This window comes from Camelina sativa, chromosome 12 (assembly GCF_000633955.1).
Source record: "Camelina sativa cultivar DH55 chromosome 12, Cs, whole genome shotgun sequence".
Lineage (NCBI taxonomy): Eukaryota > Viridiplantae > Streptophyta > Magnoliopsida > Brassicales > Brassicaceae > Camelina > Camelina sativa.
The window spans coordinates 3,329,438-3,357,334 of NC_025696.1; the positions used below are offsets into that span (position 1 = coordinate 3,329,438).

The window sequence follows — 27,897 nt, forward strand, 5'->3', positions numbered from 1 at the left end:
TTTTTTTTTTTTTTTTTTGTAAATTCTAAGTTTTTAACATTGGTAAATTTTGGTATATATGAAGTGTGTAATGAATCCTCCACGAAGCAGTGAAACACAAGGATTATTACGCTTTAGCCGCTCCGTCGAAGATGACTCTGATGAAGGGTGGAAAATAGATGGAAATAAAGCCATTAGGGGAATGGTACAGAGAATTTATCTTCACCAAGGAAACATTTACAGCTTCTCTGGTAAATTATACATTAATTTACAGATGCAACCCATTCTCTACTTTATATAATATATATAATACATCATCGTTTCATATATAGTTTCTTGTGTAGTAAGTTACTGTTTCAAACCACAGATAATTGGGTCAGTTCTTCTTAGTTGTGTTCAATCTGGTGTTTGGTTTAGGATCTTTATTACCCAAATCATAATAAAGTCTTATGTAGATCAGTTTGGTAAGGTTTAAATTTTAGTTTAAATTCAGTTTTCTATATATACACTAATAGTATTCTCTCAGTTTGGATTGGGTTAGATTGAAACATCCATAGTTTATTTGTTAATGAAAATACAGCTTGGGTGAAGTTGAGAGAAGGAAACAAGAATAAGGTAGGAGTTGTGTTCAAGACAGAAAATGGAAGACTTGTTCATGGAGGTGAAGTTAGGGCGAAGCAAGGATGTTGGACTTTGCTTAAAGGTGGCATTGTCCCAAATGTTTCAGGCCCTGTAGATATTTTCTTCAAGGTACAAATAACACTATCTATATATGTTTATAATTCCTATGTATACATAACTCTGTGTCAACTCGGGTTTTATGTGAAAACAGAGTGATGACGAAGAAGCAAAGATATCTGCAAGAGATGTGTCGTTAAAAAAGTTCAGCAAAGAAGAATGGAAACTGAAACAAGACCAACTTGTTGAAAAGGTAGCATTTGATCGATCTTTTATGTATCTATCGGTGTGCTATTTTATGCTGCTACATGACTTATGTTAATTGCAGATAAGGAAGAACAAAGTGAGATTTGAAGTAACTTATCAGAATAAAACTACAGTAAAAGGCGCAGTGATATCCGTAGAACAAACCAAACCATCTTTCCTCTTAGGCTGCGGAATGAACTTTCGGATCCTACAAAGCGAAGGGTACAGAAAATGGTTTGCGTCACGGTTTAAAATCACATCATTCACCAATGAAATGAAATGGTATACAACGGAGAAAGCACGCGGTCAAGAGAACTACACGTTAGCCGATTCAATGCTTAAGTTTGCAGAAGAGAATGGGATATTGGTTAGAGGTCATACAGTGTTGTGGGACGATCCAAAAATGCAGCCAAGTTGGGTGCAAAAGTTAGAAGATCCAAACGATTTGATGAACGTGACATTGAACCGGATAAACTCGGTTATGACGAGATACAAAGGGAAGGTAACCGGGTGGGATGTGGTTAATGAGAATGTGCATTGGGATTACTTTGAGAAAATGCTTGGTGCAAACGCTTCTTCAAGTTTCTACAATTTGGCTTATAAGCTTGATCCTGATGTGACATTGTTCGTTAACGAGTACAACACGATTGAGAACCGTATGGATGTTACCGCAGCGCCGATTAAGGTGAAGGCAAAGATGGAGGAGATTCTTGCGTATCCAGGAAACATGAACATTAAAGGAGCAATTGGAGCTCAGGGTCACTTTAGTCCAACTCAGCCTAACTTAGCTTACATGAGATCTGCGTTGGATACTTTAGGCTCATTAGGTTTGCCTATTTGGCTTACAGAGCTTGATATGCCTAAGTGCCCTGATCAGGTTTGTCATCAACTTACCTTGTCTAACAAGAAAGCCTCGTTCGATCTTCACTCACTATTCTAATCATAAAAATTGGTTGACTAATCTAATTGCTTGATAGGAGAAATACATTGACGAGATTCTGAGGGAAGCATATTCGCATCCTGCGGTTAAAGGCATCATAATATTTGCGGGGCCTGAGGTGTCTGGTTTCGACAAGCTGACACTTGCGGACAAAGACTTCAACAACACAAAAACAGGGGATGTAATTGACAAGTTGCTTAAGGAGTGGCAAGGTTCAGATATTCCGAAGATTTCCATGACTGATTCTGAGAATGAAGAAGAAGAGATCTCGTTGTTGCATGGACATTACAATGTGAATGTCAGACATCCATGGATGAAGAACTTATCCACTAGTTTCAGTTTGGAGGTAACTAAGGAGATGGGTCAGCGTCAGGTGGTTAAAGTTGTAATTGATGCTTGAAATTACAAAAAATTATTGTGACATTTTCTTAATTCATTTAGCGTAATCATATAAAAACTTGAAAAGTCATCTACCATAAATCATAACGTCTGTAACGAGATGAATAGATTAAGGACTATAATTTTAATTAGCGAATAGTTAAACCCTACAATTAAACGTCTCATAACGTCTTCCTCTAGAGGAGAGCTCTTGAAGCGAGTAATGCCTAAAGTTTATAAACTTTTTAAGCACATTATTACCAAAACACATTTAGAAGGAACTTTTATAACTCTGAAACAGAGATAGTTTAATACACACCTAATTAAACATTTTTTTTTCCTTTAATCATCACCAAAACTTAACATTTTCTTTCCTGTACAGTTTAAAATAAAACTCCTGCACAAGTTATTTTTGTGCATAGAGAGTAACACGATCAATTTGAAGAAACTATAAACCATGCAAAAGAAAAAGGACAAACATATTGCTAAAAGATTGGGTTATATTCAAACCGGATCAGAAAGTGAAATACACACATGACACACCTATATGTATATGAAAGGAAGTGAAAAAAGCTAAGAGAACACATGGAGGACGGGAACATCGAAACCGGGAGAGCATAGGAATTATNTTTTTTTTCCTTTAATCATCACCAAAACTTAACATTTTCTTTCCTGTACAGTTTAAAATAAAATTCCTGCACAAGTTATTTTTGTGCATAGAGAGTAACACGATCAATTTGAAGAAACTATAAACCATGCAAAAGAAAAAGGACAAACATATTGCTAAAAGATTGGGTTATATTCAAACCGGATCAGAAAGTGAAATACACACATGACACACCTATATGTATATGAAAGGAAGTGAAAAAAGCTAAGAGAACACATGGAGGACGGGAACATCGAAACCGGGAGAGCATAGGAATTATCAGCAAGTGAAAAGGGAAAGGGATCAGAAAGTGACACATTTAAGAGCCTAAATTGCAAAAGTGTGTAGTTGGTCGAAGTGCGTGTTGTTGCACGTGCGCACATGTGTGAATTTGTTGAACCTTGCGTATTTCTCTTTTTTACGTGCACACGTGCCCACATGCATGCCTGATTTTGCTAGCTAGCTAACCCTTAAATGAAATCAATCAATCAATTTTTTCTTTTCCATCTATTTTCTGAAAATTATTTGGACTCACATAGCATGTGTACCAAATCAGAGAGATGCAATTCCAATATCTATACAATTCCTTCACACATTTCAATTTTACCATCTTATACATCCTTCATTCCGATTTAGCATAACTTTTTAATAATTTTTTACATTAATTATTATTTACTATATGTTTGAAAAATCCACCAAAAACATGATGTTAACCTTATATATCTATTACTCTTTTCAAAACTTAATCATGCTAAAACGACACCAATGTATCTATTACTCTTTTTTAAAACATGATGTTAACCTTATATATCTATTACTCTTTTCAAAACTTAATCATGCTAAAATGACACCAATGTATAATGAGAGTGTCAAATTCACGAAAAAGAACATATAAAAGAGAAATCACTAGGAGAGATTTTATTTTCGACAGGAGAGATTTAGGTGGAGAATTAAATTTTAGAGAGTACGACAGGGAAATAAAATAAAGCAAAACGAAATGTGAGGACATGTGATATCATAAAAGCGTAGTCAATAGACCGCTCGGATCTTCTTGTCACCACTTGTCTGTCTGTCGAACTCGCTTTGACCCATGTACCATCTAATTACTTCCACTAATACATAACTTAACATAATAAATGAATACTAATAAACATTTTTAAAATATGATCAATGGGTATTTTATCTCTTCTAGACTAGTTTTGGAGAATATGTCACGTGGGAACATTTATATTTGGATGATATTTATTATACATCCACGTATTGAGTTTCACTCTAGTTAAGATATATATGCGATTGTTTGTTTATTTTAATGTTGCCAAAATTTAAGTTTTGGTTTTATATCTTTGGATTAAATATGAAATATGAAAAATCCCTGGATACGAACGCTGCATGTCATTCCCATGTTACATACTGGCATTGTAAGAGAAGAGTTAACAAAATTGAAATAAGAGTTTTTATTATACAATTTAAATCGAGTTCACATGTTTCGAACTTGCAAAGACCGCTTGAGTTAGCCTAATAACGCCGACTTATCCATTAATAAAATTTATTTGGTTTCATATTTGCTCTAATAACGACAAAACAAAAGCCCAAATTATTAGACCAACCTAGATTTTGAAAATTAATAGGCAAAAGAAGTAGGAGACGAGAGAGACGATGATAATAAGTTAAAATACGATATACTCCGTACCTATTGAAGATAAGAGCAAAATTGAAATGAATATATAAATTAAACAATGAAATAGAGAGAAGTATAGTAGATGCATGTGTGTAGTATAAATATAAGATACAGAGAAAGAGACAGAGGTTTTAAGTCGATTCTTCACTCATAGAGTCTTTCTTTAAATCTTTTTCAACACAGCTGTTCGATCTCAGTAAGAATTTTTATCTTCTTATTAGCTATAGAACATAAAAGAAGAAAAATGTTGGGTTCAAGTAGTGGATGCGAGTCAGGATGGACTCTGTACTTAGACCAGTCTGTTTCTTCACCAAGTCCTTCTTGTTTTAGAGACAGCAATGGGTTTGAAAACAGAAGAAGAAGCAAAGATTCATGGGACCAAAACTATGTGCAACAAGGAGACGACGACGAAGAAGAAGAAGAAGAAGAAGACGATTTATCAATGATTTCAGATGCTTCTTCTGGTCCAAGGAATATTTCTGAGGAAGATTCAGTGAAGAAGATAAACATTGTTGGTCTCAAGAAGCAGAGCAAGAGAGAAAAGAAAAGAAGAGATTACGAGAAAATGAACTCTGTTCTTGATGATACTGCTAGCTCTCCCCTTTACAATTTCCCTCATGTAAGTCCTAGTCCACACTTTTCGTTAAACAAAGATCAATGTTTTGGTAGATTCACTAAGTACGGATTGTTTCTTTGCGTTTACATTGTTTACATTCCATGTTATAATGCTTAGAATATCATAATAGAAACGTAAAACACAAACAAATAATCATTAGTCACTGTAGAATTTACCTAGCATAAAACAAGTCCATGACTAGTTTTGGGCTTAGCTTTTTTAGAAAACACAAAGACTTTCTCGTTATCTTTTGAATGATATGGTCTTGAATTTTTTTAATCAGTATCTAAAGTGATCTATATTGTTCCCTGTTAAGTCTTCTTTTTTATTTTGTTACCACATCTTTGTGTCATCCAAATAGTATATTATAAACTAAAGTGATATATATTGTTCCCTGTTAATGAGTACAAAAGCTCGATAAATCTGGATTAGAGGGCTTATAAGAAAAACAAAGACACTTTGTATCTTTTAAAATAGGATTTTGTTCTTTAGTTTCTATACTATATATATTGGGATTTAACATTTGTTTTGATATATCCTGTAGATGTTGCAGAAAGGTGTTGGTGGTAATAAGATAGAGCAAACCTTTCCAGAAAGTACATTGGATTACTCGCAAGGCTTCTCGGCTACTCAATTTCAGGTTTCTCTCTCTTCACTTCACTATCTCTCTGTTAGGTTCTGTACTGAGTACACGTGACCTGTCTCAAGAGTCTCACTATAGATGTATGTATTTGTGTGTTGAAACAAGCAGGACAAAACAGCATTCCAAGAGCAGTATGCTTATTTGCATATGGAAACCAGATTCTAAAATTAAACCAGTTAAGTAATGTAGTATATATTATTTTTATAGATGTTTCACTACTTTGTTTTATTCTTACTTTATGAAGAATATATATGAATATCCAATCTGACTAAAACGTTGAAATTATCAGGTCAGGATCAAACTGAAGAGCCGCTATTTTGGACATCTCTGAAGCTTTTATGGATTCAAGTAATGATTAAATTGAATTATGAAAGATAGGATGGTGTTTTAAGCAAACAAAATTGGTATAGAAAGAAGAAACCCAACAATGAAGGGACAACAGAAAAAGAAAGGGTTCTCAAATCTAAATTTTGGGTGGGTCTGAATCTTTCTCTCTTTTGCTTTGTAATTTCTTCACAAACGAGTTTTGTAGCCGCCCTTATGTTAACTCATTATGCAAACAAAACTTCAATGCCTAAATAAGCTCTTTTTTTTTTTTTTTGGGAAGAGCTACTACTACCAAGAACTATCTAGCAAATAATGCTCTTAATGGTTCTTTTTATGACTCTTGGCTATATCAAATCATATGATTGAGCTAATTATAAAATGGCGTCTTTGATAACTTTGACAGACTTATAACTGGTTCAAATTGCTCGTTCCTTTTTATCTGTAACAGCAAACTCGGCTACGACTGGACATATGTAATATTTTTGTTTCTCATGCATTTTTAAAATTTAAGAATACTCATGTAAGAAAATTAAAAAAAAATGGTATCCATAAAGTTTGAATGATTAGAATATTCATTTAAAGGTGCCAAATTCTGAAGAAAATGTCCGGAATTAGAGGGAAAGGAAGACCTTTTCAAAAGTTTATAATCAAGAAATAAAATGTATCCTTTGATAATTAAAAAGAGCAGGAAAACCTTTTTTATAACACCACAAAGCTAACCCTAAAACTAAAAAGGAATGTCTAATGCAATATAGAGAATACTAAACTTATCCGCTTGTTGTTATAGCCACTCTTTATCATATACATTCCTCCTTTCGACACAAGTCTAAGGCTCTAAACTTTTCAACTTTGCCATAACAGAGGAGGATGTTGAACTTTTAACAAAAGAAAACAGAGGATGTTTAAAGTTGATACTTGAAACTGAAAGTCCCAGCATTGTTGCTCTTTTGAGTTCTAAGTCAGACTAGGGGTGTTACTCTGCCCAAGCATGAATAATGAATAGGCCTAATTAATGGTGTTCTGGTCCATCTGAGCTTAGCCCAAGTTATAGAACCACAAAACATGCCTTAAATAGACGTTACAGTCTAAATGGTTGCGAGTTGGATTTGATGACGAGTAGTTGTACTTGAAAGTAGTTGTGATCATAAATAAATGGAAAATGATAGGCCGTTCACGTCCTCAAATAAGATCTATCTTTGGCCTCTCCGTATTTATCTGTTGTTTTACTCTGTCGGATTCTATACCACCCAAACATACATATTTTACTACAAATTACTGACCCCATACATTTATGTCAACAAAATTGCCTACAAATGCACATTTTTCACATTCTCTCGATCTTTTTAATATATTATATATTTTAAAATATGAAAATGTGTTTAAATACCGTTTTTTTTTTTTGCGAAATTATAATACTGACTCAGATTTTTTTATTATTTGGGTTTCTATGCGCGTTTTCCAAAATTAGAATGGAATCATGCCTTATAACTAACCATATCAATCAGTCAAGATGCATGGTTATATATAAAATGTGGGAAAATGTTTAAATTAAGCCAAGCCATGTTTGACTCAAATAAGTTCATATCCAAAATATGTAAAATATTGAGATCTCTAGATACTTCTGATAAGATTTTTCTGACAGCTAATTTTAAAGTAGTTGGGAAAAAAAAAATAGAAAATGTAGGTAGGTGATCACATTAATTTCACCTTGTAAAGCCTAAAACTATATATCTTAGTAATCTCTATGTGATATGCCGTTGTACTCTATTGCATGCAGTCTTTCTCTCACTCAAACGTATATACAAACATAAATTATGTCGACAGAAATGGAGGTCGTCAATGTTCTTCAGTACCTTGACAACAAATCCATATTGGTCATTGGAGCTGCTGGGTTCTTAGCAAATAGTATTATATCTCTCTCTCTCTCTCCCTCTTCCTCTCCCTCCTCCACATATATATATATATATATATATATATATATCGATCCTACTATTTATAAGTTATGAAGTTATCGATTCTACTATTTACAAGTTATGAAGTTGTAGACAATACTTAAGATATATATATATATATATATATGTGTCACTTGAGCTACACTTGAAAATAACATTAGTTAACGTATTATACATATTAATTTAAAGCATGACAAGAAACAATACTCTAGTGGTTAATTTGCACTAGTATTGTTGATATGCATATGTTATCATCTGGATTCATGCATGCATGTCGTCGACAACAACATACGAACAATGAAAGTAGAAATTGCAGTATGAATGTGTCACGTACTACAGGTAATGAAATATACGTATTGTAAATGCTTCTAGCGAAAGATTGATGAGGTCTCAGTAAATTATTTGTGGTTGATATAAGAAAAGCTCACGTCAATCGATTTATATTAGTCTAACCCATCAAGATTTTGGGGGTCTAGGCAAGACTGCGTATATCGTAATCGATACAAAAGTTGCTTTCGTTATATTAGACTAGCTCTCATAATTGTTAAGTATGGTTAAATTTATATAAAATTTAATTGCAGTTTTTGTGGAGAAGATATTGAGGGTGGCACCAAACGTGAAGAAACTCTATCTCCTTCTAAGAGCATCAAAAGAAAAAACTGCTACCCAGAGGTTTAACGACGAGGTTTTGTCTCCACATACTTACGCTAGCTAACGTCTGTAGTTGTTAGATATATTTAATCACTCAATCAAAGTTGTTAGAAAACTCTTTCTTAATAATATATATATATATATATATATATATATATAATATGGGTATTAGAAATCTGTATATATATATATATAACTCGTAATAAAATTATGAACTTATTGTTCTTGTTTGAAAATTATAATTTTATTCAAATATCTTCCAAACCTCATATGGAATGATAGTAGAAGTTTTATAACTTTTGAGGTGTTTAAATCAATGCAGATTTTGGGTAAAGATTTGTTCAAAGTGGTGAAAGAGAAGTATGGTCCAAATCTTAAGCAACTTACATCAGAGAAAATCACTATTGTCAACGGAGACATTTGTCTTGAGGATTTAGGTATTCAAAATCTCGACTTAGCTCATGAGATGATCCACCAAGTTGATGCCATTGTTAATTTAGCTGCAACTACTAAGTTTGATGAAAGGTATATATACTAATTTCATTATGTTATTTATGCATAATATTATCCCATCGTAATGATTCTAATATCTTAATCTTACTATTGATTTTTTTTTTTTGAATGAATGAAAATTTTTTTTATTATTGATTTATTAAACTTTACTTTGAACTGAACTTTAACTATCACTTACAGTACAGAAAAATAAATTTATCTAACTACTTTTTATTTAATTTTTGTGTGTGTCGTCTGTCAGTCTGTGTGTGTGGGGCTTTCGCATAGCAATAAATTTTTGATTTCCTGGAAAATAAATATGTTACCAATCCATTTAAAAGCAATCACATATTAGCGATCGACATTAACGATATCCCGATGGAATAGTTTTCACTACCGTAAAACTAAAGGAATGTAAATTAATTTGCAGATACGATATAGCACTTGGGATCAACACATTCGGTGCTCTCAATGTCTTAAACTTTGCCAAGAGATGTGCAAAGGTTAAGATCTGTGTTCAAGTATCAACAGGTAAGAATATAAAACTACTATGCTAGGTATCAATGATACTGTGAGATGACTTGTGTTTATTAGATCGCAAGTGGTGAAGTACATTGACAATGATAATGTCTTGTTCTAATGTATCCGAATTTTCCTAAGACCTGTGTCCCTATCTTATAAATTAGATTGAAATTAAAAGGACATGGGTATTAGGACGAACTTTGTTCAAAAAAAAAAAAGGTATTAGAACGAACATGCAGAGTAGCCTACAGGTTAATTATCTCGATTTCGACATCTAACTACCAACCAATGACATCTAACTTCTTTAAAAAAATTATTTTTATTATTATTATTTTATAATAAAAGGAGATACCATTATACCAACATCAGAAATAAATAATAATTATCTGGTATTTTGCCAATCTATTTACATTGATCACATTTTACATTTAAATAACTCCAACTATTATGATGAGTTTTTTTACTAGGTAAACCGATCATTTTTGTTTTGGGAATAAACTTCTTTACAAAGTATAAATGCCACCAAATAATCAAAAATTTATATTATAGCTTACGTGTGCGGAGAAAAACCTGGCCTGATAATGGAGACTCCGCACCATATGGGTGAGACGTTGAATGGAACCACCGGTCTAGACATTAACCTTGAGAAGAAATTGGTTCAGGAGAAACTTGACCAGCTCCAAGCCATCGGAGCCTCTCCAGAAACCATCACAGAAGCCATGAGGGTTCTCGGACTCACCAGGTTCTAGTCCTACTTGATGTTGCAAATAAAAATGTCAATTAATGTTAAACTTTGAAAAAAAGAATGCTTTTGACTTAAAAAAAAGAAATTAACGATAGGGCAAAGATGTACGGATGGCCAAACACATATGTGTTCACCAAGGCAATGGGGGAGATGGTGGTAGGTGCAAAGAGGGAAAATATATCACTTGTGATGCTTCGTCCTTCAATTATTACCAGCACATTCAAAGAACCATTCCCCGGTTGGACTGAGGGCATCAGGTTAAATTATCAAAAGCTCTTTTGTTCGAATATACTAAATGATACTCCTATAATTGATAGTCTACTAGTCAAATCAATGAAATAACTAGTCTTAATTGTACAGGACCATTGATAGTTTAGCTGTTGGATATGGTAAAGGCAAACTCACGTGCTTTCTTTGCGATCTTAATGCTATTTCCGATGTGGTACCTACTTGACACTCATCTTAATCTACGCTCGACATTGTACATTAATATATACAGTAGGATTATTTACTCATCTTGATTTGACATGTTTGGACGCGTATGCATGGAGTAGATGCCTGCAGATATGGTGGTAAACTCGATTCTAGTATCAATGGCCGCTCAAGCCGGTAAACAAAAAGAGATCATTTACCATGTGGGTTCTTCACTAAGAAACCCGTTGAAAAATAAGACATTTCCTGAAGTAGCATACAAATATTTCACAACCAAACCTTGGATCAACAAAGATGGGAAGGCCGTTCGGGTCAAGAACATTCAGATATTGAGTTCTATGCCTAGTTTCCACAGATACATGACCATACATTACTTGATTTCATTGAAGGTACGTAACGATATAATTAATACAGTAGTTTTAGATCTATGAATAACAATAACCTTTATGATTCTCTGGTTAATTTATCACAGGGACTTGAAGTAGCAAACATGGTGCTTTGCAAGTTGTTAGACAAGGAATTTAAGGAATTCCATAGGAAGATAGCGTTTGTATTTCGGCTTGTTGATCTCTATCAGCCTTACCTCTTTTTCAAGGGCATGTAAGTAACTTTTTCATTTTCCAGTTTGGTTCTTTAATTAATTATTAGTGTGTGTCTAATATATATGGTTTCAGATTTAAAACGAGATTATACCAAAATTAACTGGAGTATGTATTAAATACACATGCAGATTCGATGATACAAATACAGAAACTTTGCAAAAAACGGTGTCGCAGACGGAAAGCGAGACTTTCTATTTTGATCCAAAGGTTATCGACTGGGACAGCTATTTTGTGAATACACATATCCCTGGGCTGGTTAAGCATGTCTTCTAATAAGTTCATATTTACCATTCTTATCTTATTGTATTACAACGAGTATATATATATATATATTGTGGACACTATTGATCCGTTTTCATTCGGCCACATATCTAAATTCGGTTCTAAACCTGGGGGATATGTTTTACTATTATTATTATTTTTTTTTTTGGGGTGTTTTATTTATAATTTCAGCATTAATTTGCATCTCTGTAATGAAATTATATATTTGATACTCCTATAATATATTCTTCAACGCCTTATGTTTTTTTTTTTTTTAATCACTTAATAATTCGTAGTATATAATGTGTTTTTTTATATTACTTAATAGTTCGTAGTATATAATATCGGAAACAATGATTCAATCTGTGTTTGAAAGATAATCTTGTACATATATGTCCATGAAAGTTAATTGATCATACATTACATATATGTCCATGAAAAACAGTCTAATTAATTGTGTATGTTCTTCTAGAGTCGAGACAAATCCATACCACAAACGGGGAAACTAAAAGAGATATATTTTTGGTAATGCATATTCATTTCAAGTGAGAAGACTATGACAAAAAGCATTTTTTGAGAGGCTTAACTCTAATTAATATAGGGTACCTATATATGGTGGGCTTAAACTGTAACCTAATTCTAATCTTAAGATGGTGAGAACGCAACAAACGCTTTCATAATGTCGGACCCGTTGTACCTTTCAAAGGACGAAATCATCAACCTCTACTCATTATAATTTGACACCAAATTGACTTCTTTCAACTCAGCGTTTGCAAGCCGATATATCCTGATACCATGTGGTTTTCACTACTCTTTCCAGCACCAACCATCCCAATTCCCCACATATAACCGTTGTCTCTATACAACTTGACACAATCAAGAATCTTCAACCTTCAAGTTTATTATTTTGAGTCACTTTAAATATTGGCACTAATACATTGCCTCATGTTAAAAGCTTTAATAATCAAATAAACAATTTTTTATTTTTGGACAAACATAATCAAATAAAACATNAAAAAAAAAAAAAAAAAAAATGAATAATTTAGTATTATGGAATAATCAAATATTGACGAGTGACGACGGTAGGAGCAGAGAGAGAGAGAGATTGAGGTCTGATGCGTAAACACGAAGGATGCAATATTCAGCCTCAATCTCATCGCCTTCTTCTCTAAGGCATCAAACTCGATCGCGTCTCTCCTCCTTGTTCATCTTCTCTCCCAAAACCCTAATCTTTACCAGTACCACCAGATTCTCTGATTCCACTTCTCCCCTTCTTGCTTCTCGCCGATCCCGCGATTTCATCAACGTACATTCGATTTCTCTCTCTCTCTCTCTCTCTCTCTCTCTCTCTCTCTCTCTCTCTCTCTCTCTCTCTCTCTCTATGTGTAAATGTTTTTACAAGCTCCAATTTTTTTCAATTGGGTGCAACAGGGGAGGGATGATTTCGCAGAAGATACGAGGAGCTGGAACCGGAAGATTAGACCGGAGTACGACGGGTTCGATGATGATTACGAGGAAGACGAAGATGATCATGAGGAAGAAGATAGAAGTTTGGATCTGTTGCTTAGATTTGTAGAGAATGTTTTCAGAAAGGTTTCCAAGAGAGCTAGGAAAGCTGTCAGATCAATCTTGCCTGTTTCCATCTCTACCAAGCTTGTTAGTAGTCTTTTCTTCTCTCTTCCATTTGCCATTGATTTGATGAGTGTTTAATCTAGTTCAATATGTTACTTTGCTGTTCAATTCAGGTTGGGTTTTCAGTGAATGGAGTACTTATTCTTGCGTTTTTGTGGATCTTGAAGGCTTTCCTCGAGGTAATTTTACACTAAACCTCCATTGGATTGTAGTATTATGAAGAAAGGTTCTTCATTGTTGTTAAAAGAATCGAACTTGGAAAACCTCTCTGTGTTATTTGGTTTACTTGCCATGGTTTCTAGATGGTCGGTCTAGTTCTTTAGGGAGTTAAACAAGGAGTGGATTGTTTTGTTTTGTTGCCCTTTGATTGCTCTATATTCTTCGCTATCGGATTCACTGACCATGGCAGAGTTCTGTATCTACTATAAGTTTGAGTAGAGAGGGTTGTATCAAGCTTTTAGAACTTTGTTGATGAGTTGCCATGATACTAGTTTCATGGAGCATACAAAGTCATATTACGAGTGTCTCTATCAAAATATAAAATGTTACTGAACTCAAGTTAAGCACCAGGCTCTGTTTTATTCTACTCACACATAGCAAAATTGAATGGATCTTAATTCATTACTTGACTCACCCTTCTTTATTATCACAGATAGGCATGAGTGTCTATCCGTATGCATATATTAATATATACTTCACAAGTCTTGGCTCTCTGTTTCTGAATACTTGAGCTAATGTGTATAGGCTATTTTGTGCCTTCGAAAGAGACAATGTGTCTGTCGGGATTGGATTTTAATGTCATTTCTTTGGTCGAACGCAGGTAGCTTGCACACTTGGAACTATTGTATTTACGAGCATTCTACTTATACGCGGACTTTGGGCTGGTGTAGCATACTTGCAGGAGAGCCGCAACAATAGGATCAATGAACTCTCTGATGACCCACGTGCATGGAACGGGGTGCAACCAGTTTCTTGATTAATTCGCTCTACTTTTCCAGATATCAGAATTCTGACTTTTGGGAGCCAGAATTGGTTTAGGTTCTTCCCAAGTCAATAAAACCACAGCTGAATTCAGATTCAGAAAGCAGTGTTACAGTGGATGTTCATTGGCAATATCTGATGATTTAGTGAGTACAAAAGTGTAATATGTATTTGTAACAATCAAGTCAGCGATGGAAACTAGTGGAATAAATCAAATATATATAGAATCATACCATTTACCTTTCCAGTTTTGTAAATCAAAATCAGTAGACTTCAATGAAAGCTTCTTTATTAAGATGCCATCACCAAAGCTACGAAACTTTGCAATCTTATCCTTGCATTTAGCTGACGGCAATCATAAGTCTACCTGCCACAGTGATATTCTGCGAGAACATCAGTTCAGTGTTGTTTATCTCTTCTCCAATCCAGTTCGATACCTCCGCACCAGTCACATCGTCATTTACTTTTGTGAGTGAACGGGTTGCACTTGGCTTAAGTAAAGGTTATCTATGTTCCGTCACCACTACAGAATGTTGAGTTGTTGAAACCTTCATGAAAGGCCTACGACAACCTCTTATACTCCGCCTACAAAGGGGCGTTAGATTAAAGATACGAAAATCTTTGGGTTGTATATAGATTTGGTTTATGGTTGTATAATTAGGAAACAAACTTGTAAACATGTCCTACTGTACTCTACATATCTAGTCTAGAATAATACAAACGACTCACGTAGTAGACGTAGTTTTCGGTTGGTTTTATAACTTTTATTGTTTCCTATTAAAAAATGGAACATGGAATTTATAAAATTTTGCCTTCACCGTTGCTTTAAATAAAATATCTGGTTCAGATTCGGTTTGATTTGTATGCCAGGTCCTAAAGACTAGTGTACATCTTTGCCTTTTATTGGATTTGTTGTTAGCTTCGTATAATATATATTTTTTTATCACTGGTTAGACGCCTTAACTAAGGGGATGTATTCAACTTGACATTTTAGGTGATTTGTATAAAAGTTACAAATCCTATGTTTTCAATCATGAATTTTAAAAAGTATCCTGAAATCCACTGTTATTGAACTGATTATTTAAAAATCTACTTTAAAATCCAATGTTATTCAAAACAATTTGTGAATTTGGATTTTAATTTTTAGGAATTCTGGAGGATTTGAGAGGATTTGTTTAGTTAAAAATACAGAAATCCAAATCTCATGGTTTTAGGTGGGATTTGAAAGAATTTTACCATAAATCATATCAACTTCCCTAAAATCTATCAAAATTCCAAATTTTCTAAATCCCATAGAATTCTCCAAAATCATTGTTTCAATACACCCCCCTAAGAGTCGATTATGGGCATAAAAGTCACTATTTATATATACCTTTTTAAATATTTGCTAACAGATGTGTTATTACTTATTGTACTTAAAGAATAATAACGATAGAGAGATCAGAGATGAGAAGTTTATAAGGCAGATGTTAAAAGCGGATATGTTCTAATGCACTTACAAATTACAATGCATATAGGCATATATTTTTCACCTAAAACAAAAAACCAACTAAACACCCACAAAAGGCTAAAAAGTCGACAATAATGCCAAAAGATTAGTGGGTGTATGAAATTCCACTAAGATGCATTTTGAAGTTTGATGTTCTTATGTACCTTTTATTCCCACTTAGTGGTACACATATGTACACAGAGACAACACAGCACAATGCATATTATAATAACTATATATTACTTACTAGTATATAAAATATACTTATTTATACACCACTTAGTAAGTAATATATAGTTATTACTTACTAGTATATAAAATATATTTATTTATACACCACATAAAATATACTTATTTATACACCACTTAGTAAGTAATATATAGTTATTACTTACTAGTATATAAAATATATTTATTTATACACCACTTAGTAAGTAATATATAGTTATTATAATATGCATGGTGTATAAATAAAATATACTTATTTATACACCAGTCGTCAACATCCAGAAATGTGACGAGTGGTGTATAAATTTTGTCGTCTGTTCAACAGATAAAATTTTGATAGATATCTAAACTAAATAAAATCATTTTTTCAGTCAAAGAAATGTACTTGTCGTCGTCGACTCGTAAGAATTTACAGAAATATATGTCAAGCGCGCCTACTTAACATGTTTGCTCTTGTATTACTTGAATTTTAGACTTTTGGCAAAGCGTAACACACCATTTTTTGGTGTTCACGTCAACATGTAAATTAGATCTACTCTTGTGGATTTCACTATCATGATCGTAAAGAATATAGAATACAAATTTGTTTTCCGCTTTTATCGTTAAAAACAAAAGAATTCGGAAATAATAAAAAAATATATCCAAGAAATTGAACGTAACAACTCAACATAGACCTGTTTTTGTTTAGTTATGTTCAAAATCCTCATTTTGTTACCACTTCTTGTCTAGTTCACCCAACATTTCTGGATGTTGTGATTCATAAGTTTTCATATACATTCTTTGGAAGAATCCTTTTTTGTTACATGTTATATGAACAACAATCATATTTCACATACGTAGCACCACATTTGAATCCAAATCCGTTAGGTGAAATTAAACAACACTCTTCTAGCGAATAAGGATAGTTAACTTCACTCGGATCATTTCCATGTGACGTTGTCCTTTATATCTTACAGTGAAGTTTTGTTTTTCTTCTCATCTTGACGTATACAAATATTCCATTCACCAAAAATAGAGAAGTAGAGTCAGCTCATATCGAAGTCAACTGTCAGGTGTAGAATAAAAGCATATGCATCACTTTTTATGTAGCGATCAATCGCATATATATTTGACGACACATTATATTCTCGTAAACATGAACATATTAGATAGATGTCCGATAAGAGATAATAAGTCAACACGGTATATGATTCTACAATTAGTTAATCGTCAGCACTTGATAAGTCTATGTCAGTGCACATATATCTTGAACATCAAGTATCGTATTCTATCTGCACCATATGCAGATGAAATTCTAGAATCATATGTTTTACTCAATTAGAAAAAAAATTGCCTCATTAACTACTCTACTCACAAATTGTCTTAAAATTAGGCCAAACAACGAACTCGAAGTTGTATGTTAGTAAGTTGAATAAATTGTACCTTAGTAAGTTGAATAAAAAAAAGGTGACTGGTTTTTTAGTGTTAGAACAAAATAATACATAGTAACACAATCATACACTAGAGTTATAGTGTTTACGCAAAATATATAATGATGATGTACTGAAAACTAGTCTTACTTGATGAATAATGTTTGTTGTTATATACTTGCATTACGTACATAAGTAATTATTTTCCAACTATTTCAAAAGTACAATGATCAAACCGTACATTTAATAATTGTTGTGAATGATAGCTAAACTTGATTAGAAAATTTTAAAACGTGGAAAAAGGTTTACTACTCATGATTATAGTAAATAAATATTATGGTAGTTTGATATATATGTAATCTACCTCAAACGAAAGGAAGATTCTGACAGAAACAAGAGACTCTGCTGCCTAACAAAAGGAGCATATTCCCTTGCATGTTGTTCATCGTCATACTCATATATTCCAATAAAAGTCAATTGCCTTTATCATTAATTTATTATATATGTTATACTCTATAATATAAGTTGGAAATCAGTAGATTAACCTCTAGCTTTTTGTCGTTTTTAATTGGATGTAATCTAAAGACCTGATCCACTAGGAAAGATCTTTAAGCTAATCTGTTAAGACATTTTGCAACATCTGCTTTTACATTTTATAAAATATTATTGTTTTCGCTCAACTTTTGTATCCAACAATAAAGAAATCGACAGATACCAAAGTTTCTTATAAAATAATTATAGTTGTGGGCACGTAAGACTACTATCAGATTTGCATGCGCGTGCGGACGAACATAGATTAAGAAACAGACATGCTTATCCAAATATGAAATATCTAGCTAGCGTCGTCTTAGGAAATCAAAGAATTCTAAAGCTCGTCAAATCGTAGACCATAGAACCCTAATAGGCAATAGTTTCCACCTCTAGGATTCTCTAGAGGCAAAGAATTCTTAAAGCTCGTCAAATTGTAGACCATAGAACCCTAGTAGGCAATAGCTTCCACCTCTAGGATTCTCTAGAGGCTGCTTAATTTACACACACATTAAATCGAAACTTACAAAAATTTGGTAAACATTTACAAGTAGTTGGACGATCCACCAAAACGAGTACAATAAAAAAAAAAAAAAGATAAGATAACTAAGAGTTAAATATTAATTATGGTTGAGTAGCTCTGAACTGTGAAACATTAACGTATAAACGCTGGAGGACGGCAGGTCATGAGCCATCGTAATGTTGACATAATTATAAGCTGCCACGCAATATTATAAATCAACGAAAAGCTTCTAAAACTATTTCTCAGGAGTTAAACGTTTGAAAGATCCAACAAATAGCAAGGATCAATCATATCAAACATCATGTTATGGCAGACACACAAGTCGTCCATTTCAATTATTTTGGACCATTAGGAACTCACCACCACAAAAGATTTGGTGACGTACGTATATTGGCAAAATTAAGAGAGATTGATTAAATTGCCTACCCAATCATCGTAGTATATAGAGTTTCAACTTTTCCAACCCCAAACATCCCTTTAACCAAATCTTGTTTCATTAAAAAATATGTTACGAAAAAAAGAACAGTGGCAATTATTAAAATACCCCAAATACGATTATATCCAGTGTAACACATACGTACAATGTATTAATGTAGACTACGTGTAATTCATTAAAAAGAGATAAAACATAGTATAAAAAAAGAGTTGAATACGTGGAAACTCTTAAACAGCTTTAAGGAAAATAATAAATCTGAAAAGAAAAAAGGAAAAAAAGCAAATCTTTGGGGGAACGAGAGAGAGAGAGAGAGAGAGAGAGAGAGAGAGAGAGAGAGAGAGACCATTTTCACTAAAATAAAAAACATATCTTTTTCTGCAAATTCTTTCATCTTTCTCTCTATAAATATTTGATCTTCAGACCAATCTCTCTCCCTCATCTCATTCCTCTCTGATTTCTTCGCTCTGTATTGATTTTGACAGATACGTTTAGTGTTTCAAAAGTTTTCATTTTTTTGTTTCTCTCTTGCTCAAAAACACTCTCTCTAATAAGGGGAAGTGCCTAAATTCAAACCACTTGCGTGTAAGAGGATAAAGAATCTGAGAGGGATCTTTAAAGATTCTACCTTTGCCTTCTTCTCTCTTCTCTATTTTTAATACCGTTTCTATTCCATGTTTGCTTCCTGCGAGATCGAAACTGCCCGATTGAGCCGTAATTTGGGGATTACCTGCAATTTAGGGTTCGCCTGCGGTGGATTTGAAGACTTTGGTATGAGATTCGAAGGGGAAAACATGGTTCCAACCAAAGCTGAAGAGGAAGAAGAAGACGGCGGCGGCGGCAGAGAAGTGGCCCTCACCGAAACGTCGCCGTTTCAGTTTCACCAGCCGTTGCTTCAGCAGCAGAAACTCGTTGTTGGGTATGCTCTCACTCCCAAGAAGAAGAAGAGTTTCTTGCAGCCCAAGCTTGAAGTTCTTGCTAGGTAACGAAATGCGAACCCCAAACTTGCTTGTTTGATTGTCAAGTTTTGATTTTTAACATTACAAAGTTTCCAAATTTGTTGAACAATCTGTGACTGTGTCCTTTTTTTTTGATTGATTGTTCTACTACTTTACCTGAGAAGACTGTTCCTTTGTTGGCGTTTAGAGAGAGCCGACAAGTTCTTTTCTACCTTTAAAAAGATATTTAGGACTTTGACATTTTCTTCTAGATTTGGTTCTTGTTTCCTTACTCTTGTTTTGGTTCTTATTATTGGTTTTCCTGATTCTGTTGCGCGGAGGACCATTGCCACTTGCCATTGTCTTGTCATCTGCCATGTTTTTGTCCTTAATCGACTCCTTTTGCTTAGACTTATTACTTACACTAGTATACTAGTATACTTGTGGTGGCATCAGGAATCTTTTTAAAACCTCCTTAGTTTCTGTGGGAATATTCCTTGTTTAATCCATTTGATTAGTCTCAGTCTCTATTGAGGTTTGACTTTGGCTTATAAAAAAATACGCTTCATGTTTTGCTTTTTTTCTGCGGCTTTGAAATCTTCTTCAGTCACATGGGTCTTTTGGCTAAAACGATCACTGGTTCAACATAAAATATCATGTTCTAGAATGTCTTAAATTGGTCAGAGAGAACTTTTCTTAATTGGTTTTTTGTTCAGTTTGGTCTCTGCTTTGCTGCTTTCTAATTAACCCATAGCTTTCATTATTTTTCTTCCTCCAGTATCGTTTTGAACAAAATGCTAACAGTGCTACTTTTTGTGTGTCTGTCTATTTTAGGAGAAAAGGCATTTTCTTTGTCCCCATCGATTTGAACCGCCCTCTTTCTGAACAAGGGCCATTTGATGTCGTTTTGCATAAGGTTTGTGAGAACTAAGAATGCTCTGAACTTGTATCTGTGTGTTTCTACTGGAATTCTAATGAACTATATGATTGTTCTCCTGCAGTTGCTGGGAAAAGAGTGGGAAGAAGTTATTGAGGTTCGAAAAACTGTCTGCCTTTCTTTAAATTTTATTGGTTTGAGAATGTAAATGTGTGTTCAACTTAAATAGGATTAGTATTCGACTGTTAAGATAGATCAGTTTGTGGACATTATCCTTTCACCAGGAGTATATTGTCATCGAATCATGTTCGAGAATCTCATGTTTGTAGGATTACCAACAAAACCACCCAGAAGTGACTGTGCTTGACCCACCAGGTTCAATACAGCGTATATATAATCGACAGTCGATGCTTCAGGGTATGGCAGATTTGCATCTGTCAGATTGCAGTGGTAATAACCCTCAATAAGTTATTTTGACACTGAGATTCAAGAACTTTCTTAAATTTTGCTTTAAGTGAATTCTGCTCTGGTAAATTTTTGTAGGCAGCATTTTTGTTCCAAAGCAAATGGTTGTCTTAAAAGATTCAGCAGCTAGTGCTGACAAAGTTGTGGAAGCTGGTCTTAAATTTCCACTAGGTAAAAATTGAACATATATTATCTTACCACTAATTCTTCCTATATATAGATGATGATGATGATGATGAAAAGGGGCTGACATTGGTTCAAACTTGTTTATTTCAACTTTTTCTCCAGTTGCAAAGCCTCTCTGGATTGATGGAACTGCGAAGTCACATCAATTGTACTTAGCTTATGACAGGCGCTCACTTGCAGAACTTGATCCGCCTTTAGTCCTTCAAGAGTTTGTAAATCATGGTATTGAGTTTAACTTCAATATGCACAGTTTTCCCCATGTATAGATCTTCAAAAATACTCAATGCATCTTTCTTTGGTGCCTGAAGGTGGAGTTATGTTCAAGGTTTTTGTGGTGGGTGATATTATAAAAGTCATGAGACGGTTTTCTCTACCAAATGTGAGTAATTGTGAAAAAGCCAAAGTTGATGGCGTCTTCCAATTCCCAAGAGTTTCATCTGCTTCTGCTTCAGCTGATAACGCAGACTTGGACCCTCGTGTTGCTGAACTCCCTCCAAAGCCTTTTCTTGAGGCCCTTGTGAAAGAGCTTAGAAGCTTATTGGTATAAATTTTTTCGCTGCTTTTCTCCACTATTTTACCTTGCAAGTCCGGTTTTTCAAATATAAATTTGTTACTGCTTGTCTTTGATAGGGACTTCGTCTCTTCAACATAGATATGATCAGGGAACATGGGAGCAAAAACACGTTTTATGTTATTGACATCAACTATTTTCCAGGCAAGTTCTTGGAAGTTTTCAAAATATGATCTTCTCTGAGGGGCAGAGAAATGAAGTTTTAAGTCTGGTTTGAAATGCATTTGCAGGTTACGGAAAGATGCCAGATTACGAGAATGTATTTGTAGATTTCTTCCAAAATCTGGCGCAAACAAAACATAAGAAGCGACAACATTGTAAATGATGAAGATGGGAGGCAGTGTTTTAGATGATGATGATGTTCTAAGGAGCGACAAATAATAAAAAAAAATGTCTAATTATGGATTTGTACAGAACTAGCTCTCCCTTTTGGAAGCTGTATTATCAGATAACAAGTTTTGGTTACTGATACCTACTTATTATGACTTATATGAGTTTTTAAATAAAAATAGCCTTCACAACACAGTTGAGTTGACCACCAAAACAAAACTGAGTTATCTTCATAGAGACCATTCCGGTTAGTTATAAACCGAACCAATTTTAACCGGTTCAATCAAAATTGGATTTCTTCGTCTCTAAAACGCAATCCCCTTAAACCTTATTCCTTCACTTCAGCTAAAATCTCGTCCCAACAATGTCTCTGCTCCTGCGAACTTTACCTCTTCGACCTGCTCGTTTCCTCTCCGCCACCGCCATATCCGCATCAAACGCCGCCGTTTTATTCTTCGTACCCAAACGGAGAAACCCACTTCCTGGAACCCGAAGAACTTTCTCCAATTCCACTGTTGCGGCTACCTCCGGCGATGTGGTAGTGAAGCCTGTTCCATCTCCTCCGTCGGTTCTCCGGTGGGTATCGCGTACAGGGCTATGCGGCGACTTATCAGTTGACGATGTTGGTAAAAGGGTCCGCCTTTGCGGGTGGGTCGCATTTCACAGAGTCCATGGAGGTCTCACTTTTCTTAATCTTAGAGATCATACCGGCATTGTTCAGGTTTGATTAAACTCTTTGACTTCGTTTGTGCAACGCAAAAGATGTATAATTGGGGACTGTATGCTTCGTTTATGATTGAAAGTTTATAATTTTAGGTAACGACAGTTCCGGAGGAGTTTCCTGAGGCACATGGCTTGATCAATGACATGAGGCTTGAGTATGTTGTTTTGGTGGAAGGTACTGTTCGAAGCAGGCCAAAGGAGGCCATCAACAAGAAAATGAAAACAGGATTCATTGAGGTATGCCTTCCCTTCTCACTTATCTCTGCGTTTTATATATATATGTTTTGGTTCTCTCGAAAGTTGATGTGGGTAGTATGTTGCACTAGGTAGTTGCAGAGCATGTTGAAATATTGAATCCTGTGAGGGCAAAGCTTCCCTTTCTAGTTACTACTTCAGATGAGACAAAAGATTCAGTGAAAGAAGAAATCCGCCTAAGGTGAAACATTAGCTGTATGTTCTATCATATTTAATCTCGAAATGCTTACTGATACTTGGGCTTTTGGTTGTATGATGTTAGATTTCGGTGCCTTGATCTACGCCGTCAGCAAATGAAGAATAATATAGTTCTTCGCCATAACGTGGTGAAGCTAATTAGAAGATATCTAGAAGACAGACATGGGTTCATTGAGGTATTTCCTTCTCTATTTGAAAAAGCCTCTGTATTTATTTTTTGCTACATTTTCAGTTTTGGGAGTTAACTTGTTTTTTTTCCATCTTGATTTGTTTGTTTGTGCCAGATTGAAACTCCAATACTCTCGAGATCTACTCCAGAAGGCGCGCGAGATTATCTGGTTCCCTCTAGAATTCAGGTGCCTTTACTTCGATTTATCTTGGTTCTGTCAGAGAATTTAGTTTCCCTCAAGTATGAGCTTATATCATAGTTTATACTTTATTGGTCTGATTCTATCAAATCTCTCTATCGAAGTCAGGAACATTCTATGCTTTGCCTCAAAGTCCTCAGCTCTTCAAACAGATGTTAATGGTCTCTGGTTTTGACAAATATTACCAGGTAGCAAGGTATGTATATGATCTTTGGCCTTAAGATTGGTTCAACATAAGCCTCACTGACATAAGTGGCTCATCACCTTCATTTACCACCAAAAGCAGGACTCTTAAGCAAATGATTTCTCTCTCATGCGTTTTGTTTCATATTATCAGATGTTTTAGAGATGAAGATTTAAGAGCTGACAGGCAGCCTGAATTCACTCAGCTTGATATGGAAATGGCTTTCATGCCTATGGAGGACATGCTGAAGCTGAATGAAGATCTTATCCGTAAGGTTGGGATACTTTTGAGCTTTTTTGTTACTTCATATCTTCTATGATAGTGACACTAGTGGCTCAATTTTGTCAAGAAATGCGTGTACGAAGTTGTTGCTTCATGATGTGTGTTCTTGTAATCCTATATGTTCTAAGATTCCGAGGCTCATTTTCTTTGTAGATCTTTCAGCATTTTTAATTGTTTGACCTTCTTGTGCAGGTCTTTCAAGAGATCAAAGGTATCCAGCTACCTGATCCATTCCCAAGGCTGACATATGCTGATGCAATGGATCGATATGGCTCAGATAGACCAGATACACGATTTGATCTTGAGTTGAAAGACGTAATATTATCTGCTTCGTGGTTATTTTTTTATATCTTACAAAAGTATATATGTCTCTTTGCCTGCTTTTCTTTTCTGCAAGGGAATAATTGCATAAGCTAGTTTTAAAAATTTACCAGGAAGTGCGATTTAGTGCTGTTTCCCAATTGTACAGAAACTTACAAGTCAATTTTCTGAAATGCAGGTGTCAAACGTTTTCACAGAATCGTCCTTCAGGGTTTTTACGGAGGCCCTTGAAAGTGGTGGAATCATTAAGGTATTATGTGTGCCTTTGGGTGCTAAGAAGTATTCCAACTCAGCTCTCAAAAAAGGAGATATTTACAATGAAGCCATGAAATCCGGAGCAAAGGGTCTGCCTTTCTTGAAGGTCTTGGATAATGGTAAATAAATAAATCATGTTTACTTCTTTCTCTTAGACTTGTATTTTTCTAAGATACAAGTATGTTTACTTGTATCTTTCTCTTTGACAAAAAAAAAAAAGACTTGTATTTTTCTAAGGATAGACAATAGCTATACTTCGTACATTCGGTCTGAAGGTCTAACCTTATGATGCAGGGGAGGTCGAGGGAATTGCAGCATTAGTTTCTAGTTTAGACTTGGCGGGTAAAAAAAACTTTGTGAAACAATGTGGAGCAGCACCTGGTGATCTTATATTATTTGGAGTGGGTTCTGTTACTTCGGTTAATAAAACCCTAGATAGGTTAAGACTCTTTGTAGCCCATGACATGGATTTGATTGACCATGTAAGTTTATCCATTGGTCAATCACTTTTTCGTTCCACTTGATAACAGTTCATCAGATTTATGCCAGTTCTTGTATATTATACAGTCCAAGCACTCAATTCTGTGGGTGACAGATTTTCCAATGTTCGAGTGGAATGAGCCAGAGCAAAGGCTTGAGGTCTGTTGTTTCATAATTTGACTTCTTGCCTGAGATGAGATTAATCTCCAATATGTTGTGTGCTAATATGAAAAGGCCTTCCTCTTCAGGCATTACATCATCCATTCACAGCTCCTAAGCCTGAAGATATGGATGACTTGCCTTCTGCACGAGCTCTCGCTTATGACATGGTCTATAATGGGGTTGAGGTAAACCAGATAGCTTGACCATTTTTTCTCTCTGGAACATTGCCTTGGGAGATTTTTTGATACACTCTATTATTTATACCAGATTGGTGGAGGAAGTTTGAGGATATATAAGCGGGACGTTCAAGAAAAGGTTTTGGAGATCATTGGCATCTCACCTGAAGAGGTGATAATCACTTTCTTATTATTTGGGAACTATCAATTATAAATGGATTACACATGTTATTCGGAGCGCCGTATCTATCATGTTTTCTTCTGCAAACAGGCCGAAGCAAAGTTTGGCTACCTTTTGGAGGCTCTTGACATGGGTGCTCCTCCTCATGGTATGTAATTATTTCTTAAGGTCAATTAAATCTCTGACTTAAGAAATTAAACATTACATGATCTCAACATCCATGTTTGAAGTCTAGATTGGTTTAACCTGTGACTTGTCATTTGTTGTGTGCGGAGCCGTTTAGGATCTTTAAGATATGGATGGAACTTCAAAACTTTTTTGACAATTTGTCGATAACTTGGTATCTTGTGATAACGATGCTGCTGAACAAGATTAGTTAAGCATGGTTAATGAAACATTAGAATTGATATGAACTTGCAGGTGGAATTGCTTATGGACTAGATAGAATGGTGATGATGCTGGGAGGTGCGAGTTCCATAAGAGATGTAATAGCCTTCCCAAAGACAACCACGGCGCAATGTGCCTTGACGAGGACTCCCTCGGAAGTCGATCCAAAGCAGCTCCAAGAGCTTTCCATCCGCACCAAATAGCTCTGAACACAAACATAATTGTTGTATCGTATCTGAGGTGCTTTTAGAGGATAAACTAGAGCGATTATGATGGCATGTCTCTTGCCAACGTTCTTCTTCTGTTTACTCTTTAACATAATTGGTTATTGATTTTAAAGAAATTTGTTATCAATGTCACCTTCTGAAACATGCAGAAGTGATATACTTGCAAGTTGACATAAATAAAGGTGGTTATAAAGCGAAAGTTGACAATAGCCTGTTTTAGAGTTTATAATTCCAAATGTTGTCGAGTGTCCGCAGCTTAAATTATAGACATGGTTGATCACAGGGCAGTTAACTGAATAATTATTGAGCTCTTCTTCTACTGTTACTGTTGTTACTGTTAAGGTCAGGTTTCCTGAAGAGCGGTGAAAGCAATCCGTAACCAAAGTTCCAAATGAATATACAGCTTTGCGAAACTAAGTAACAGAGAGAGACTAATGTTTTGAGCTTTTACAATGGCATAGCTGCAAAAGCATGAAAAACATTCACATTAACTTATCAATTTTGCCATTAGAGCTTCTGTCACTCTGTTCCGATTGCTTCCTCTTCCTCTTCTTCATTCCCTTCTATTCTTATATCTGGCAGAGTTTGTGTATCAGTGAGTGCATCCATCTCTTCTTGAGAAATTGACGTTTCCGAAGTATTATCTGCTTCCTCCGTTAGCTCTGTAGAGAAAACGTTTGAACTTTCCTTTTCAGCTGATTCATCATCACCCTCAGACCTTGAATTCTCCTTCACCTCGGTCGTGTTTGAGCCTGATATGTTTTCAATCAGCAAAGACTCTGAGGTTGAGTTCCTGGACTCATCTTGAATGGTATCTTTGTTGGTAATGTTTGCAGAAACCGTGGTGTTGGGATCAAATTCATTACGGATTTGCTCAAGTTCCAAGACAGGATGTGGTTCAGAGAAAACTGCAGGCGGTGCATTTTTCTCTTGACTTCGATCTTGCATGATTTTTGTTTCGTTCTGCAAGAAACCTGTAGCTTCAAGAATTGCTTCTGTCGAATTGGTATTAACTGTTTCACCTAGTGATTCAGTTACCGCGCTTTTCGTTACAGAACTGGATGGTTCACTGTCTCCATCTTTCACTTCTGTGGTTGTTTTGTTCACAACATCTGCTTCTCCTAACTTTAACTCAGGTTGTTTCTGGATCTCAACCTCGCCGCTTGTAGTGCTATTGGAATTGTTCTCCTGAGCTGTTTCATTAGAACTTTCTTTCAATTTCTCAGTGTTCAGTATCCGAGACTCATGGGACACAGCACTGGAAGCATCATCAGCCTTGTAATGCTCCTCGCGTGCCTCATCAACGGTCATATCAATCTC

The 27,897-nt window shown here is 34.9% G+C and overlaps 7 protein-coding genes across 11 annotated transcripts in view; 6 read left to right on the forward strand and 1 right to left on the reverse strand.

The window, feature by feature from the left end:
• The window catches only part of LOC104729866 (anti-sigma-I factor RsgI6-like), a 2,813-nt gene extending 440 nt beyond the window's left edge, over window positions 1–2,373 (forward strand). For all 4 annotated transcript variants that reach the window (XM_010448886.2, XM_010448888.1, XM_010448887.1 and 1 more), the window contains exons 3-7: window positions 65–230; window positions 560–729; window positions 812–910; window positions 986–1,780; window positions 1,881–2,373. In XM_010448886.2, coding sequence (XP_010447188.1) covers window positions 65–230; window positions 560–729; window positions 812–910; window positions 986–1,780; window positions 1,881–2,243 — 1,593 coding nt within the window. In that variant the 3' untranslated portion in view covers window positions 2,244–2,373. The remainder of the gene's footprint in view (window positions 1–64; window positions 231–559; window positions 730–811; window positions 911–985; window positions 1,781–1,880) is intronic.
• On the forward strand, window positions 4,616–6,382 carry LOC104729867. Of its 2 annotated transcripts, none has more exons than XM_019233746.1 (4): window positions 4,616–5,164; window positions 5,715–5,801; window positions 5,913–5,979; window positions 6,094–6,382. In XM_019233746.1, exons 1-3 carry the CDS (start codon window positions 4,790–4,792, stop codon window positions 5,967–5,969), a joined length of 519 nt encoding a protein of 172 aa, XP_019089291.1. In that variant the 5' UTR covers window positions 4,616–4,789; the 3' UTR covers window positions 5,970–5,979; window positions 6,094–6,382. The 2 variants fall into 2 exon arrangements, with proteins under 2 accessions (XP_019089291.1, XP_010447193.1); XM_010448891.2 differs by having other exon boundaries at window positions 4,623–5,164; window positions 5,706–5,801.
• Window positions 7,890–12,053, forward strand: LOC104729868 (fatty acyl-CoA reductase 3-like). Its single transcript, XM_010448893.2, has 10 exons — window positions 7,890–8,036; window positions 8,665–8,768; window positions 9,057–9,259; window positions 9,657–9,757; window positions 10,298–10,490; window positions 10,589–10,750; window positions 10,854–10,935; window positions 11,048–11,314; window positions 11,398–11,525; window positions 11,656–12,053. The coding sequence occupies exons 1-10, from the start codon at window positions 7,946–7,948 to the stop codon at window positions 11,798–11,800; spliced, it is 1,476 nt and encodes a 491-aa protein (XP_010447195.1). The 5' UTR covers window positions 7,890–7,945; the 3' UTR covers window positions 11,801–12,053.
• Window positions 12,841–14,644, forward strand: LOC104729869. The gene is made up of 4 exons (XM_010448894.1): window positions 12,841–13,094; window positions 13,220–13,444; window positions 13,534–13,599; window positions 14,241–14,644. The coding sequence occupies exons 1-4, from the start codon at window positions 12,921–12,923 to the stop codon at window positions 14,394–14,396; spliced, it is 621 nt and encodes a 206-aa protein (XP_010447196.1). The 5' UTR covers window positions 12,841–12,920; the 3' UTR covers window positions 14,397–14,644.
• Window positions 19,338–22,573, forward strand: LOC104729872 (inositol-tetrakisphosphate 1-kinase 2-like). The gene is made up of 9 exons (XM_010448896.1): window positions 19,338–19,993; window positions 20,784–20,865; window positions 20,951–20,983; window positions 21,156–21,276; window positions 21,370–21,462; window positions 21,580–21,699; window positions 21,786–22,018; window positions 22,108–22,192; window positions 22,279–22,573. Exons 1-9 carry the CDS (start codon window positions 19,686–19,688, stop codon window positions 22,371–22,373), a joined length of 1,170 nt encoding a protein of 389 aa, XP_010447198.1. The 5' UTR covers window positions 19,338–19,685; the 3' UTR covers window positions 22,374–22,573.
• LOC104729871 (aspartate--tRNA ligase, chloroplastic/mitochondrial-like) lies at window positions 22,698–26,784 on the forward strand. Its single transcript, XM_010448895.2, has 15 exons — window positions 22,698–23,099; window positions 23,195–23,338; window positions 23,428–23,537; window positions 23,619–23,730; window positions 23,839–23,910; window positions 24,027–24,118; window positions 24,260–24,380; window positions 24,581–24,703; window positions 24,888–25,083; window positions 25,259–25,446; window positions 25,532–25,603; window positions 25,693–25,791; window positions 25,874–25,954; window positions 26,054–26,111; window positions 26,384–26,784. The coding sequence occupies exons 1-15, from the start codon at window positions 22,743–22,745 to the stop codon at window positions 26,551–26,553; spliced, it is 1,995 nt and encodes a 664-aa protein (XP_010447197.1). The 5' UTR covers window positions 22,698–22,742; the 3' UTR covers window positions 26,554–26,784.
• The window catches only part of LOC104729873 (myb-like protein X), a gene marked incomplete in the record, with an annotated part of 3,120 nt that continues 2,157 nt past the window's right edge, over window positions 26,935–27,897 (reverse strand). Inside the window, 1 exon segment of the mRNA XM_019233739.1 lies at window positions 26,935–27,873. Coding sequence (XP_019089284.1) covers window positions 27,097–27,873 — 777 coding nt within the window.

Coding starts and splice junctions, on each gene's coding strand:
- LOC104729871 (XM_010448895.2), top strand. CDS start 22,743: ATGTCTCTGCTCCTGCGAACTTTACCTCTTCGACCTGCTCGTTTCCTC. Junction 24,704..24,887: donor TTGATCTTGAGTTGAAAGAC/GTAATATTATCT, acceptor TCTGAAATGCAG/GTGTCAAACGTTTTCACAGA. Junction 25,447..25,531: donor ACATGGATTTGATTGACCAT/GTAAGTTTATCC, acceptor TATATTATACAG/TCCAAGCACTCAATTCTGTG.
- LOC104729869 (XM_010448894.1), top strand. CDS start 12,921: ATGCAATATTCAGCCTCAATCTCATCGCCTTCTTCTCTAAGGCATCAA. Junction 13,095..13,219: donor GATCCCGCGATTTCATCAAC/GTACATTCGATT, acceptor TGGGTGCAACAG/GGGAGGGATGATTTCGCAGA. Junction 13,445..13,533: donor TTTCCATCTCTACCAAGCTT/GTTAGTAGTCTT, acceptor TGTTCAATTCAG/GTTGGGTTTTCAGTGAATGG.
- LOC104729872 (XM_010448896.1), top strand. CDS start 19,686: ATGTTTGCTTCCTGCGAGATCGAAACTGCCCGATTGAGCCGTAATTTG. Junction 21,463..21,579: donor TGGTCTTAAATTTCCACTAG/GTAAAAATTGAA, acceptor CTTTTTCTCCAG/TTGCAAAGCCTCTCTGGATT. Junction 22,019..22,107: donor AAGAGCTTAGAAGCTTATTG/GTATAAATTTTT, acceptor TGTCTTTGATAG/GGACTTCGTCTCTTCAACAT.
- LOC104729867 (XM_010448891.2), top strand. CDS start 4,790: ATGTTGGGTTCAAGTAGTGGATGCGAGTCAGGATGGACTCTGTACTTA. Junction 5,165..5,705: donor CCCTTTACAATTTCCCTCAT/GTAAGTCCTAGT, acceptor TATATCCTGTAG/ATGTTGCAGAAAGGTGTTGG. Junction 5,802..5,912: donor TCTCGGCTACTCAATTTCAG/GTTTCTCTCTCT, acceptor TGAAACAAGCAG/GACAAAACAGCATTCCAAGA.
- LOC104729868 (XM_010448893.2), top strand. CDS start 7,946: ATGTCGACAGAAATGGAGGTCGTCAATGTTCTTCAGTACCTTGACAAC. Junction 8,769..9,056: donor CCCAGAGGTTTAACGACGAG/GTTTTGTCTCCA, acceptor AAATCAATGCAG/ATTTTGGGTAAAGATTTGTT. Junction 11,526..11,655: donor TACCTCTTTTTCAAGGGCAT/GTAAGTAACTTT, acceptor ATACACATGCAG/ATTCGATGATACAAATACAG.